General features: G+C 32.4%; 1 protein-coding gene across 1 annotated transcript in view; it reads right to left on the minus strand.

Annotated features, from left to right (window-relative positions):
• Window positions 1–3,697: 3,697 nt before the first annotated feature.
• LOC143079499 (uncharacterized) overlaps window positions 3,698–16,914 on the minus strand; it is a 14,018-nt gene continuing 801 nt past the window's right edge. The window contains exons 2-4 of the mRNA XM_076254863.1: window positions 11,927–11,953; window positions 9,525–9,935; window positions 3,698–4,232 (exon numbers count right to left, since the gene is read on the minus strand). Of these exons, the coding sequence (XP_076110978.1) occupies window positions 3,817–4,232; window positions 9,525–9,935; window positions 11,927–11,953 (854 nt within the window). The 3' untranslated portion in view covers window positions 3,698–3,816. The remainder of the gene's footprint in view (window positions 4,233–9,524; window positions 9,936–11,926; window positions 11,954–16,914) is intronic.

The raw sequence follows: 16,914 nt of genomic DNA on the forward strand, positions 1-16,914 counted from the left end.
TATTTTGAATTGAAAATGAAGAAATAGAGATAGTTAAACATTAAGTCATTAAATGTATCATGGTGATACCAGCATACATACTAGTACATAATGTTGATGATCTAGCCAAGTTATAATAATGTGTATTGGATAAATATATTAACCTTCCGTATACATAGATATCTATATCTAATACGGAGAATAGGTAACAACCACTCCTGAATGCTATTTGATAATCATTCGCTAACACGAAATATATTATCACAATTCTTCTGTGTCAAGGATCTGAACATCCGTTTTTGTTTGAAGGTCTTTTAATATTAATAGGTACTAATCATTGTGAGGTGAATCTTCTTCCTTCCAGTATGGACATGCTCTTTATTGACCGGGCCTTATTTGATAGTGTTTCTTTTTACAAAATCTTTCCGAATCATTTTCCAAAGAATTCCGATTAAACTGGTGCTAAGGGTCGTCTATGCTTGTAGTTTTTTTGTTTGTTTTACAACGTGTTGATGGCCTCACTGTCCCTTCAAAGAAAGAAAAACAATAAAGTAATGTTCCTTTGCATTGTGTTTGGTGTTTTACAGTGCAAGTAATTATTGTGTGCCATGAATGGATTACCAGTATTCGTTGTTTTTTTCTCTCTACCAAACTGATTCATCGTAATACTGTAATATGAATAATTTTAACGAAGAATTGTTATTGATGAAAGAATTGTTATTATTGAAAGAAAATATCGTGAAATACAAGTAGATTTATAATTATAATACTTTACTAGACATCTCAAAACTGCTTTGTTGTCAACGTTATTTTTGCAAACTCATCAAAGATACTAGGCTTTTAATTTTACGCCAAATGCGCGTTTTTCCTTCGCAAGACTCATCAAGGACACTCGAAGAGAATGAACCACCAAATAAGAGAAAAAATGGTGTATTTTAATAAATTTCCTCTCAAATTCTAGAATTTTAAAAATCAATCTGGTATAATTAATACAAAAACAACAATCTATAAGTAAACAAGAAAGACTGCAAAACAAAACCACCAAATTAAAATCACCTGACATACGACACGCATTTTACGAATTTGGGATGATTTAACAGGTGTGCAACAATTAAAACGTATGTTGAGGAGAGAATTCTAGGAAAACAAAAATGCTAATTTGCAGTATCAGTAAAAACATTATTTGGAATGTTTGAGATGTATTTAGCTATTATTTAAGCGTACCTGATGAATTTACATAATTAATAAACTCATACTCATCATAGATACTAGGACTAAATTTAGTATCTACGCCAGACGCGCGTTTCGTCTTCAAAAGACTCATCAGTGACGTGGAATCCAAAAAAGTTAAAAAGGCAAAATTAATTATGAAGTTGAAGAGCATTGAGAACCAACATTCCTAAAAGTTTTGCCAAATACAGCTATGGAAATCTATGCCTGAGATAGAAAAGCCTTAGTTTTTTTTTTCAAAAATTCAAAAATTGTAAAGAGTAAGTTTATAAATATAACCATATCCAAGACAATTCATGTCAGCACAAAAAGTGCTGACTACTGGGCTTGTGATACCCTCGGGGAAATAAATCTCCACCACCAGTGGCATCGACCCAGTGGTTGTAAATAAACTTATCATAGATACCAGGACTAAATTTAGTATATACGCCAGACGCGCGTTTCGTCTTCAAAAGACTCATCAGTGACGTTGAATCCAAAAAAGTTTAAAAGGCCAAATAAATTATGAAGTTGAAGAGCATTGAGAACCAAAATTCCTAAAAGTTTTGCCAAATACAGCTAAGGTAATCTATGCCTGTGATAGAAAAGCCTTAGTTTTTCAAAAATTCAAAATTTGTAAACAGTAAGTTTATAAATATAACCATATCCATGACAATTCATGTCAGCACAAAAAATTGATACACATGTTGTTTTTGGGGGTTTTTTTTGTCTGCTTTTGGAACGATACGGCTGGTGGTTGCCACCCAGCACTATCATTCGCTCACTAGTAATATTCTTAAACACGAACATTTTCTTTTCATAAATTTATTTTATTACGTAACTGAGGTGATAATTCCTCCCCCCATAAAAAAAAGTTTACCGTGGATGGATTTGATTGTATTTTATTTTTTTGTCCTTTTGTTTGTATAGTTTGTTACGGTTCTTATAACTCATCAATCATATATTCGACTGTATGAATATGTTCCTGATGAAAGTATACTACAAAAAGCGCGTCGAACGCGTGAAAATAAAGAAATATTGTTTTCACTACATTTTAAGTAGAAAAACAAAACATAATAAATAACCAGATTTAAAATTAACCATAAAACGGAAAAACATAAACAAAAAAAACAATGATAACTTTTTCTTTTGCACTAAATAAGACTCTGGTGGTATAACCAATAAAAGTTAGATATTGTTTTTCATATTCTTTATTGAATTCAATATTAAACTTTGAAAGTATCTTAAAAGTTTTTGCTTGTTACGTTTTTATTTCATTTATTGTTAATTTTTAGTCATCATGGTCGTAACAAATCAAACGTCCAAAAAAAATCATTTATAGATCCACCCACCGCGACATGTTTATTTATTAATCTTCCTGTAAATTATATCAATGAACTAACGATTTATATACGGTGTACATGTGTTGTGTCTTAAGCACTTTCCTATTTTTATTGTCATTAAGAACGCTAGCGCAAGAGCTAAATCTATAACAATTGGGAGTCAGGAATGTACATTGTTTTACAAGACTAATTACATGTATGACCAATTGGGGCTTAGAAGACATTTAAAGTCTTTATTCGCCAATAAACTTACAACACTGTGGGAAAAAGAAAAAACACAAAAGATTAACAAATGAATACAAAACACAACATAGAAAACTAATAAAAACCAGCAACTAAAACCCTATCAAAACCTGGTGTGTTTTCTGTTGCCCCTGCTCAAAAGGTACCAATCGTCGTGTTAACAATGTAAGTACAACCCCGTTGATAAGTCTTATTTAGTAGGTCCCATTTGGGAAAATAGGACAGGATTGTGATTACAACGATTAAAACATATGTGTCGTCATCTATGAAACATATATTACATAAAATTTCCCCAACTCCTGTAATTTCGAAGGGATGACTTCAATTTTACTAACTAGAACCCTTGTTTTTTATGGTTTCCTTGTGAGTAGCAGCAACCCTGTGTTAAAAAAATAAAACACAGTCAATAGGAAACGCAAACCGTAGAACATAGTATCGAGTGGGAGATATGAGCTCAAAATACAGGAATGTTGCAACATTGAAATAGGTAAGTTGAAATCATCTTTTTGTCGTATAGTTTAGATCTCACTCAACACTAATTGATTTTTCTTCAGTTCAAGTTATTAGCAAGTTTTACACATAAAAAATAACAAAAGGACATGAAAGATTGAATGCGCCCAAAGAGCTTTTCTGGAACGCTCAAATACCAAAAATTAAATATACAATGTAAGAAAGGTTCCATGTAAAGACCGTACTTTGACCTATAATGGTTTACTTTTACAAATTGTGACTTTGACGGAGAGTTGTCTCATTGGCACTCCTACCACATCTTCTTATATATATGATACAAACTTTGTCAGTACTGACTACCGATGATACGCATTTCCTCTTGGACTAGTAGGCAATAACAGCGGTTAGTGAAATGTCTAACGTTTTGCAACTTACAATTTCCCTCATAGGAGGGAGATAAAATAAAAAAAGAATAACAGAAAAATTTTAATTCTTTTAACACGATAACACAGTTTCACTCTGTTTTATGGCTTTATACTAGTCCTTATGAAGTCAATGTCAAATAGGTGCTATCTATGATTTCAATGAGATCTCACTTGTGTGTCGATTTCAAACTATCTGTATGAGAAGCAGGTTTTTTAATTGTTTGGTTCTGAACACTTAATTTTGAGGATCTTAAACAATTTTTCGCAATACACTCTTTTCGTTTTTTCGGGTCCGGTAACTCTGAGCATACTTTACACAAGGCATCAGTCAGTATTGGAATGACTTTTTCTGGATTATTTATATCAATCTTTCTGGAAAGGAGATATTTTTTCACATTTGCATCAATTTTCGCTTTGTCAGCCTTTGACATTCCAGTCGGTATAGACTTTTGCAGGCAGAATTTCTTTTCGCATTCAAGTTTCTTTTTAGCGTCCGTTAATTTTGAACATGCCTGACACAAAATATTTGTCAGTTCTGCTACAACAGCTAATCCTGGGAAGTATTTTGGAAAAATGCTTGCACCTGGAATTTTTAACGTAAAATGGTTATATCAATTATAAAACATGAAAATATATAGTGCAAATGGAAGATTACAAAAACCTATGTGACAGTTCAATTGACTACAACAACAATTACACATGTACATGCACATGTACACGTGCCTCCTCAAAAAGAACAAATGCAAGTAATAAATAATATATAAATTTGTTCCGATTATTATTTATATATAAATATACTGGAAAACTGATTTCGAATTATTGTATCCTCATAGGCTCCACGGTACAGCTGCCTGTATAGGTTTTAAAATTGCTAAGGCATTTGTTTAAGGGGAATTGAACAAAGAGTACGGTACGCCCGTTTTAATAAACTTCGTATATGTTAAAAATATTTAAAGTTTTAAATTATTATTCAAAATGTTGGCTTGCTGAATCGCCCTTTCAAAATCCGGCAATTGAACCAGATTTGTTAAACACTGCTGACACATAGACTTAACGAGGTTACTTAAGTTATAAAAATAATGTTGGACCGTGAAAATATGATAGGCTACCGCGTCTGGCTACTCTAAATGAAGCTAAACTTTTTGTATAAATTACCTATTGTCAACATGTAATTATAATCGTGATCATTTTAAAGTCTCTTTAAATGAACGACTTTAAAAGCTTATGATACAATCCAAAACGTGGAACGATTGATCTCAATTCTCAGAAATTTCCTCGTTATTAGAAATTAATATTCGAAATATAAATCATTTTTAAAGTTTAGATTAAATAAAAAAAAAAACTTCAAAATCCAGAAAATCTAATTCATGCAACATTGTTTTCGTTTTAAACGTCATCCGCCGCCTATGTACGTTCATCGCTGTCGAAAAATCAAGTCTAACTAATATTCCCGCAATTCCAGAAGCCTGTGCTTATTTAAGAAAGTATGCGGAACGTTTTGTGCAAGGCCCGAAAAGGGTTATTCAACTGATATTTTTATAAATATCTTTTTCAAGGAAAAAACAAAAATATATGAAATTATATACAATTTTAAACAGTAAAAGATGCAATAGGTTAAAACAGATATTTCATATCTTCTTCTTCTTCTATACGTATTAAATTCCAATTATGGAACATCTTGTCATTGGAATTATTTTCCGATGAGGAGTTATAAAGTTTTTCGCACACATAAAAGAGGGACGAAAGATACCAAAGAGACAGTCAAGCACATAAAAGTTATCTAGTGGATAGTTTTGCGGTGTTTCGTAAATTATACCACAGTTTTTGATGAAACCCTCTGCAATAACCTCAATTATCATCTTCAAACTTGACAGTATTAATCTTCGGTGATAAAAATGTTGGTTTGAAAAATTAGAAAAAAATGGTAATCTCAAAACAACATGTTACTTATTCCTTTTGTTGACAAATGCAGAAATGATTAAAAAGGTGACATAAACGCCAACCTTACACAAGAGAATGATAAACATACAGAGGTGACTTCCAGACTCTTATATAATTATTATGAATCAACTAAACGAACTACAATCTACACCCCTTTCTGAAAGAACCGCTGATGGTAAATGTACAACAGCATGACGTCTTTGACCCATGACAAGATGTCAATACTAACATCAATAACGCTACCAGTAATTCATTAAGAAGTTTAACATGTAAAGAAAGCAACAATAGAATATAACTGATTGTAATCAGGCGTATGCTACAGACAAATATAAACAGGTGACTGCCGTACAATTGCCGTGCAACAACAAAAAACTGATAAAATATGTCAAAAGTTACTGAAAGCAAGTATTTAACAAACAACGTTTCATTCTTTTAAAAATTGCTGAAAAGAAGCCCTTAATATGTACATGTAATTATCTATCTCGAGTTATATTCCTGAATATTTCCAGTAATTTCTTGTGTATGGAAAGATAAAAGACAGTTTTGTCTTGCGGTGAGGTTGAAAATCTTGTATAACAACAAAAAATGAAAGTTGGTAAAACAGAAAGGAAAACACAAGGTCAATGTATCCCATTAAATATATTATGCGACAGAATAATCTGAGCGTTTGCCATGATAATCTCTTAATCATCATGGTTTAAATATTTATTTTCATTCAACAGGTGCAAAATAAACGAATAACTAAAAAAAGAAGGTATAAACATGTTAAACCGACTTTATATTTGAACAAATACTGAGAAAGACCTGTTTTCTTAATACTTTTTATCTTTCCAAATGACGTCGATCTTAATAGTCTCATAGATTTTTATTACACTATGTTTCAATTTTAACTTTTAAAAGTTTACATTCGACGTCCGCTTATATTTATTAGCTCACCGGGGCCCGAAGGTTCCCATGTGAGATTATGCCATAACTTGCCGTCTGTCGTTGTCCGTTGTCTGACGTCGTAAACTAATTCAAAAACTTCTCCTCTGAAACTACTGGGCCAAATACCTTCAAACTTTAACTAAATGTTCCTTATCGTATCTAGTTTATAATTTATATCCCAAGTTTTGATTCATTGACAAACATGGCAGCCATAGCTAACAATAGAACATAGGGGTCCAATACAGTTTGTGGCTTATACCTCAAAAACTAAAGCTTTTAGAGCAAATCTGACATGGTGTTAAACTGTTCAATTTGTCAAGATCTAACCCTAAAATTTTCAGATGAATCGAACAACCCTTTGTTGGATTGCTGTCACTAATTTTTAAGAGAATTTGTGCAGTTTTTGATTATTATCTTGAATATTATTGAAGATAAAGAAAATCTGTAAAAAAAAGTTCAGGAAAGTAAGATCTACAAATAAGATTTATATTTAGCACATACTTACAACTTCTCGTCCAATCAAATTGCTTAAATTTGCCTTCTAATTTTCATAGTACATGCTTTTTCCGTGTACTAAGTTACTACGCATGAATGACCACAAAGGTAAGATTTCATTGTATTGTAATCAAGATATTAGAACAAAAATTGCTACTGGCTATTTTGAAATAAATGATGTGTTCCAAATTTAACTAAATAGTTTGTAATTAGTTTTCAAACAGATTTTTAACATCCTACTAATCAATCTTTTGATCTAAATTTTGTTTTGACAATTAAAAAAGTTTCTTTCATTTAAATAAAGAGTAATAATAATGGTGCTTTATACCTTAATTAAGTACAACTCAATCTAAAATTTGTAATCCTTTATCTTCCATGCAAGTATACTTTGTACACAAAAAGAGTATAAACTATCCACTAGACTACCTATGGGCATGTTCCGGACCATATGAGTATTTGGACCATACGCGTATGGTCATGACCATATGAGTATTTGGACCATACGTGTATGGTCATGACCATATGGGTATATACTCATATGGTCCGACCATACGCGTATGGTCGGGGTAAAAACACTCTGTTACAGTTAACTTTTAATACTTTTAATGGTATGACCGTTCATTCAAAAGACGCTATCATATAGGTAATTTTATCGTTATATTATAATAAAAAGATAAGCTAAATAAAAATAAGAAGTTTCACATTGTTAATTTTACTTAATTGTCAAATTTAAAGTAAAGACATTTTATACCGATGGTCATTACCGATGGTCATAACCGATTTGTTATTACGAGTAAATGGCAATATGTCGACTAAAAAATTAAATCCCAAAAATTTCTTAATGAACTGTTACATAAGAAGTCACTGGAAAGTAGCATACTATTAGTTTATTTAAGTTGTGTTGTGAAGATGGTGTATTGCAGTCAACCATTTTACGATATTTGAGATCTAGAGCTTCTTAAAAACACTGTAGACATCAGAATTGCCAAAGACCTCGGTATCACTGTACGCAGCTGCAAAAAAGGCTTGTTTTTCACTCGCAAACAAAATGTGTAAATGAAAAAGATCGTGCACAAAACTTGCAAATGCAAAAAAGCTATGATACCGTGTGGAAGTGAATGTCATCCAAGCCTACATGCACTAATGTAACTAGCGATGAAAACTAACTATGGCATCAATATTAAATTTTTACGTAGTTTTTTTTATTATAAAATTAAAAAATTGTCATGTTTTAAACCATCACTGTTTTTTTTAGATAAAGTTCTTGTATTATTGAAACGTTTATAATGTAATTTGGAGAAATAAATATACCTATATGGTCCAAATACTCATATGGTCCGTCCCGTTAATAATCAAACGAGTATTATACTCATATGGTCCGACCATACGCGTACGGTCGGACCATACGCGTGTGGTCGGACCATATGAGTATACGCATATGGTCATGACCATACGCGTATGGTCCAAATACTCATATGGTCCGGAACAGGTACATACCAGGGGCAGATGCAGCCATTTTTAAAAGGTGTTTCAACCACAGATGTGGGAGGGGGGGTCCAACTGTTTGTATTAAGATAGTTTTAGGTTTTATGTGAAATTAAAAAAATGTTTTCAAGAATGTAAAGCTTTCACTGCAATTTAAGAATTGTCTGCTCTTGGTCAATTCATTTTGTCATCTTACCATGTAAATAAGTACATGTATAGTAAAACAACGCTTCGTTCATATCAATAAACATACTCACACCAGCAGCTACCTTCTTTACATTCTAAAGTCAAGGGCCTTTCGAAATCCCATTTTTACAATGATATTATAGTGAGTAGATTTACAAAACTACGTAAATGAGCTACATCCAGTCAGCCAAAACATATCAATAGACTAATTACAGGATTACTCAAGTTGTAAATATGTGCTAAATTGGATATTGTATAGAAAGGTATATACTATGAAAATAAGAGCTTGGGGCAAAGCCCCTCGCTCTAATTTTCATAGTATATACCTTTCTATACAATAACCGAGACGACAAAAAATGTCAATTGATCCCTTAATGAGTTAAAGCCCTTAAGGACAATTTTACACAAGTTGTTAATGTTTTTAAACTTTAAAAATCTTCTCAAATGAATCTAGTATAAATTTTGTACTTTATTTCCTTGTATGTCAAGAAACAAAGACACTATGACAAATATGGAACTTATGGGTAAATGCATTTGTTTTGCTTTTAACGAAAATATGACAGTTACAATGGACATTTAAATGATATTTTTAAGCCACTCATTAATGTATATTGAAAAGCAAAAATAAGCATTGATGAAAGATTTTAGCAAAAATATAAAAGGTGAGCGATTAAGGCTCTTGAGAGCCTATTGTTTGTTATTGGTATTCAACGATAAAAGGTTCACTGTAGTATGAAATGGTGAATGAGCAGCCCGTTTAATTGTTTTGAAAAAAGGATAGAATGAGGAGTTAATATGCTTGTTGTCTGTAATCTTTGAGTCAGTACATAAATTTACTAACCTTGCTTTATAAGACTTGGAGAGAGTCCAATCGGTGCCGCTGTCCCCACACAAAATTTCTTAATACATTCTTTTCGTTTGTTAGCATCCTTCATTGTGTAACATGTTTTACACAAAGCGTCTGTTAGTATAGGCAGGATCGTTGGTACTTGTTTCGGATCCCCTTTATTATCAATTATGTATTTTTTTATCTGTCGATCTAATAAGGCTTTGTCAGCATATGACAGTTTAGATGGCGAGGTTTGTTGCAGGCAATGTTTCTTTTTACATTCCAGTTGTTTTGACTTGTCTTTAATTACGGAACAAGCTTTACACATCACATTAGAGAGCTCTGCCACTATTACAGTAGGTGGGAAGCGATCTGGTATGCCCATGATAACTCTTATCTCACCTGATATTTTCAAGTCTGAAACTGTAAAATGCAAAGTTGGATAGTTTTTATATGATATCAATTTTGCCAATATAAAATTGTTATATCATTGTTATAAAATGTCGCAAGATACGTTCACGTAACAAATTATCTTCATTTTTGAAATGATTAAATTTTCGTTTTTCGAGTGGCTTATTTTTAATTGGTGATTATTATTATCACAGAACTGCGTCTTTGTAAATATATATGTATATTTATGTTGAGTCCAAATTATCATTTTGTACAAATTACAATACATTTTGACCAAAACAAATACAAGCAAACAATTTTGTTTTTTAATTCGACTTAAATTCGTGGGAACACCTGTACTGTGGTCAGCACCCTTATCTGTCCAACAATATATGTATGTGAAGGGGCCTTGCGACTATTTCCCAACATTTTTTTAAATTTGATTTTGCACTTGTCCACTATATATGTTAAATTTTAAATGTCTAGAAGTTTTTTTCTGGAAAGGTTTGTGTTTGATAGACGTATAGTGATCTGCTGCATAAAAAAGTCACATGATTTTAGATAACTCCTTGTACGTTTAGATTATCATTTACAATGAATCATTGTTGTTTTTAAAGTACGTTGTTTACTCCTCTAGGAAGTTGATGACTGACTTGTTACTTGCTTAACCTTTAGTCGTAATTAGCCTATGCATATTCAAAACTACATGTATATATAAACTGCTATCAATATTTGCAATAGATGCATTGGGTTCGATAAACTTTGGACGGTAAGGGGTGAAGGTGAGAAAATATGATTGCCACTAAAAAAACAGTGGTGTTTTTGGACATTTAGACCTCCAAACGACTCCTCTAACAGACATTTAACATACAAATCTAGTTGCACTCTTCCTGCAAGAATCATTGAATTTCACGTTAGCACCGACGGATATCCATACATTCCGCACAGCGAAACGGACCCCACACTTTGACAAAGGTTATAATACTAGTGAGAAGACCGAATTATCATATTTGTATATCCAAATCACATTTACTGTCTACTACAAGAATATATTAGCTGCATATATGTTTTATGTTATTCCAGTATGAACGAAATAACATGAATTATAGGTCAATGAGTAAGGAACCCAACGATACAAATAACAAAAACGACCAATGCCAGTATTTCTGAGTATTTTTACAGCTTTGGGTCTGGAAGTAATTTCACATACTAATAATTGACATCAAATCAGTAATAACGGAATGATCGTCTATGATTTTTCGAAACATATAAACCTTTTTAACTGAATGCTCTCCTGGTAAGAAAAGGGACTGAGCGTAAAAACAAACACAATAATGCGATTTAGAAAACAGTACTTACTAGCCCAATTTTAAACGTCTCTGAATGATACTCATTATATAGACTCCTTTTTTATACATGCACGTTATCTTTTTTGAAATGCAAATGTATACAATACTGTAGTGTTACTATCTTTCTGATTATGTACATTTGTAATTACCCTTGTTTTGATTCAAGGGCTGCTGTATTGGTCCCGAGGGCCGTAGGACCGAAGGCGAATACTGCAGACCAAAAAAATATAAGGCTAATACAAAATCAGCAAGTTACGGTAAATAATCAACAGTCCGTATGACTGGAAGTAGCTTCTGTTGGTCTATATGACAGTATAGTAGCTACAGTTTGTCCATATGGCAGTTAGTATACATAGTTGGTCAATATGACAGGAAGTAGATACAGCTTGTCCGTATGGTCAGTCAGTTTGAAAGGACGTATATACAGCTGGTCCCTATAATAGGAAGTAAATATAGCTGGGCCGTATGGACAATACTTATTAACTGGACCAAACAGCCATATTAAATGTATGGTTAATATGAGATGATCTTTTGAATTCCATGTTTAATAGCAGAGACATATTATATACACATGTGTATATATGTCTCTGGTGTTAGTCATGCGGTTTATATCAATAAAGGTACAATTTTTACAGGTAATTTAATAATTATAAAACGTGTAATTACTATACTTACCCTTTCTATTCAGTACATCCGATGAAACTAAATTAAAAAGGTAAAACATATAGTTCAAATGTGTTCATTTTTTAAATTGTGTGTATAAAGCAATTACATTCAATATTGAAGCAAAGTTTCTCGAACTTTCACTTTTAAAAGAATTATTTGTAACAAATTCCTTCCACGTTCCATGTGGTAGATGTGTATCTTTTAGGTATGCAAGAATAACAAGAATGTGTCCCAAGTACACGGATGCCCCATCCACACTATCATTTTCTATGTTCAGGGGATCGTGAAAATGGGATAAAATCTTTAATATGGCATTAAAATTATAAAGATAATATCATAAGACACATGTTTATTAAGTTTCAAGTTGATCGGACTTCAACTTCATCAAAAACTACCTCGACCAAAACCTTTAACCAAAACTTTAACCTGAAACGGGACAGACGGACGGACGGACGCACGGACGAATGGACGAACGAACGGACGAACGAACGGACGGAGGCACAGCCCAGAAAACATAATGCTTATAAATGTGGCTTAAAAAAAGTTAATCATGTGTCAATCAGACAGCAAATAAACGAAACAAATTTAAACATTTAAAACGACTAAGCACGCACATACATGTATTTCAGTGTATTTCTACAATTTTGGATTTGGTAAGTCATAATATTGCACAATCACATCGAAGATACAATAACGGAACGTAAAACTTTGTTTATTTTGGCATGCAACATTTAAATTTTTCAGCTGAGGCTTAAATTAAAATATTGTTTGTTTGCAGTTTACCGACCGACCCTTGAAAATCCTCCCGACTGTGAAAATTTTATTGCTTTAAATTTGAAGAATTTTTTTCTAATACTTCTATTGACGCGATCCGGAATTTTGGGTCCTTTCCGGAAATGATTTAAAGTCTGGGTCAATTACGCATTTCAAGTTCGGTTTTTCTTAGCTTCCCGTCAAGCGTTCATGTGACCATTTAATGATAAAGCACATGGAAATTGTTTACATGGAAAACGGTACTATTTATTCTGCCATAGGCGACAATGTTAACATTTTCTAAATTTACCACTTTTTAAGATAAAAACCTGGATAAAACAGTTATATGTTGTGTTAGTACTTTATTACTCTGTTTTAAAAATTAAAGCCAAATAGTATCATGACCAACTTCCAACGGAGCTTGTTTATGTTATCCATGCCCACCGTCATTTTGCACCAAATTTATGAAATTTTGCAAGTCTTTTCGAATAATTCTCTAGAAAATATTTCAATAGGTTTTAAAATTTATATTGTAAATATACACACTGCAGTTATTCATAGATAAATAAAAAATATATTGTACCCTTACATCCAATCACAGCGCTCCTAATTTGACTTCCTTCACCTGCCTTGGGTACACAAAAGGCCAACCTAATGCTGGGAAAATTAAATACTACCGTTTTCCCTACAGGTATCCATGAAGTCACGGAGGAGTACTTTACGCTGTCGTCTCGTGTCAATTTTAAGACAAATAACAAACAAAAAAGTGTATTAGTAAACTGTTTATACAGATTCAGGCACATGTAATGATGTGTGATGATATCATTGACGATGATGCAGCGGATATTCATAACTGACACGATAACCATTCTGTCTCAAACAAATCGGGTACAGAATCTGTGGAGCCTGACTTTATGGAACCAATTTCAGTGGTTAAGTAATTCGACAGCAGCTTGAAGTATGGCATATTTTCTACAAATCGTTGTGAAGACGACAAAGATGAAACCACTCCTCCGTGACTTAAATCTTCATGGATATCTGTAAACACGCCTGTACTGAGGAAGGGCTCATTTGAAATGTTAATGGATATAGATCATGCCAAATCAATAAGAAGCAACCCTAACTACACAAAGATGTAGAGAAAATGAATGGTTAGCTTGAAAAATAAATATACTCTCTCTATATTAAATCTATCTTCGATTGCAATGAGTATGCTCCTTTAGGATAAGGGGGGCTGCCCCACTCATTGCAATTATTCTCTTTCTTACAATATTAAATATACCCAAACTGTGTGGCCTGTGTGAATTCAATTAAAACATGACCTGAGGAGCTATTCTGCCAATTTTTTTTATGCATTAAAAACATTTCAGTACAGACCATTTACTTTTAATGGGGTGCTATGAATTTCACCCCAAACTTTAGATTTCTTTGGTTTTCATTAAAGCCTGGCAAAAATATAACCTTATCACATATATAATTAAATATTGTTAGAAATATGAAAACAGTCGAATGTCTTGATACTTTTTTTCAAGTTGCCTTTTTTTCAATTGAGGAAGATTCAATGGTTATTTTTTTTTATTAAAAATACTCTTTAATACATTGTCTTATAAATCTTTAATATCTACATTTTTCTGATGAAAATACTCTACTCATGAAAACATTCTAGTCAAGAAGCATACATGTCTGAATATATTTCTTTAAAACAGTTCTAGTCATAATGACATTCCTTGTTTATAAGTGTTCCAGTATTTAATAATTATACCATATTTTATGTCATAAATTGGATAATGACACTATGTTAAAGTTTCAGTTTTGGTTAAACAGTTTTTTATCTGAAAATGCCTGTTCATTTGATGTTGGTTTTCAGCATGTCCAGTGTTTGTTGTTTTAAAATGTTTTTTTTTCTTCACAAGAAACTTGGTTTAGTGGAACTGCTTGTTTAAACTGTATTTTGGCTGATAAAATAAAATATTTTTCCAACCTACCGACCCTTCAGTCTGAAGGTACAGTCGGAAAACTGCAAACAAACATATTTTTAAGGTTGGCCTGAATGTTCTTAAGGTTGCATTTCTGTAAATATTGACAATGCAATTTCCCATAGGAACTCCTTTTACGGCTAAAACTGTACCACTTTTACTATGAAGTTTTGAAAAAAATCTTATCCTAGAATTGAAAGTTCATTTGCACCACAATTTTTTTCAAAGGTCAAAATATAGGGCTGTGCGGCATATTTTCAACGTTTATATGCCCCGAACTTCTCAGAGTTGAAACTTACACTAATTTTCTTAACTACCCCTACCTCGAATGAAAGGTTACCACAGATTTCAATGTAAACAATATGCACGTGTTTATTTACTGGTAACATTCCCCAGTTCTGTCTCTGCGATATGGAACACAGAGAGCATAACTGGGAACCAGTATGTAAACAAAATTAATTTTCTATGAATATTCTATTTCTCCCCAAAAGAGGCGTGTTGTCAGAAACAGCTGTATTTACAAAGTGCAACCTATACAGACATTTATTCAAATAGAAAACTCTCTAAAATCAGTTTTTCTCACATTATGACTCATTTATCAGAATTATAGTCTTAAAGTTTTTCTTTACTATACATTTTATACCCCCTCCCCTGTTGCAATTTTTTAAAGAATTTGAAAACAAGACTTTAATTATTGCCAGCTTACCCTATTTACATATTTTCTGATAAAAAATACCTAGAACCTGTTAAAAACTGTTTTGATAACATATTGAAAGCATATCAGAATATTATAAATGTAATGTTTAGCAGTCAATCATCACAACATTCAAGATTATATAAAGTATCCAATCCAGCCTCTGTCTCCAGTCCACATCTTACTGTATGCCTATTTGTCAATTAAAGAACACATTTTCTGCCTCAAATGGTCAATTTAGAATTCTTGTCACAACAGTATCATCTGTAACCATATATCTGACACAATTTAGCTACTATATATACTAGAAGTGTTCAAACAAAGCCATATTTGCAATAGTTGTATGTATGCAGATACCAGTCTGAGATATAAATTCACTTAAAATGTTGTAGAGATGACTGCTAACATCTGATTTTTGCATAACTTCCAAACATAGTTATTGTTTCTATATCAAGAACTTTAAAATCAGAAAATCATAGCATTTACAAGTTAAATTATTTGTTTTATGACCCAGGGGGTAGGCAATTTTCTATGTTTTTTGCCCCTGGGGCCTCAAATTTCCTAAATCATTCTGCTGTTTCTAGCAATTTGAAATATTTAGTACATATTCAGGATAGAACACACTATTGTAAGTTTTCTTGAGATATTTTTGTTTTTCTAGCTTGTATTTGTTATGCCGTGGTGACAAAAAAGAAGAATTAGGTGTTGCGGCTTAATTTTGGGTTATCGAAAGGATACAAATACTCCATAAATAATATTCAGGAAGGATCTATGAGTTTCAATGACTGCGAAGAGTAAATATAAGCACTTTTTAACAATTTTACTTACAAATATGCAAATGTTATGAATTAATTTTGTATCCAGGACTTTAAGTAAACTATGTATACTGTAAACTGTGAATTTATGCTGAGGCATCATATCTAAGGCCCAGGATTCTATCAATCTTCATTAAATATTTATAAAACTTCATATTTGAGTTAATTTCTTTAAAATCTGTGAAATAAAGCAAATTTGGTTAAATTCTGAATGTTCCCCTTTTTCACCCTATATAGGTTGCATTTCTGTAAATATTGACAATGCAATTTCCCATAGGAACTCCTTTTACGGCTAAAACTGTACCACTTTTACTATGAAGTTTTGAAAAAAATCTTATCCTAGAATTGAAAGTTCATTTGCACCACAATTTTTTTCAAAGGTCAAAATATAGGGCTGTGCGGCATATTTTCAACGTTTATATGCCCCGAACTTCTCAGAGTTGAAACTTACACTAATTTTCTTAACTACCCCTACCTCGAATGAAAGGTTACCACAGATTTCAATGTAAACAATATGCACGTGTTTATTTACTGGTAACATTCCCCAGTTCTGTCTCTGCGATATGGAACACAGAGAGCATAACTGGGAACCAGTATGTAAGGCAGAAACCATTTGATTTTCTGGGGGGGGGGGGGGGGGGGGGGGGGGGCTATGGTTTTTTTTGGAAAAAAAAGTTTGTTTCCAGGTTTTGGTGAAAAAAATAATTTGTTTTGGACCCTGAGAAAAAAAAATTGTTTGTTTCACCCTCAGCTCCCACT

Source organism: Mytilus galloprovincialis, chromosome 6 (assembly GCF_965363235.1).
Source record: "Mytilus galloprovincialis chromosome 6, xbMytGall1.hap1.1, whole genome shotgun sequence".
Taxonomy (NCBI): Eukaryota; Metazoa; Mollusca; class Bivalvia; order Mytilida; family Mytilidae; genus Mytilus; species Mytilus galloprovincialis.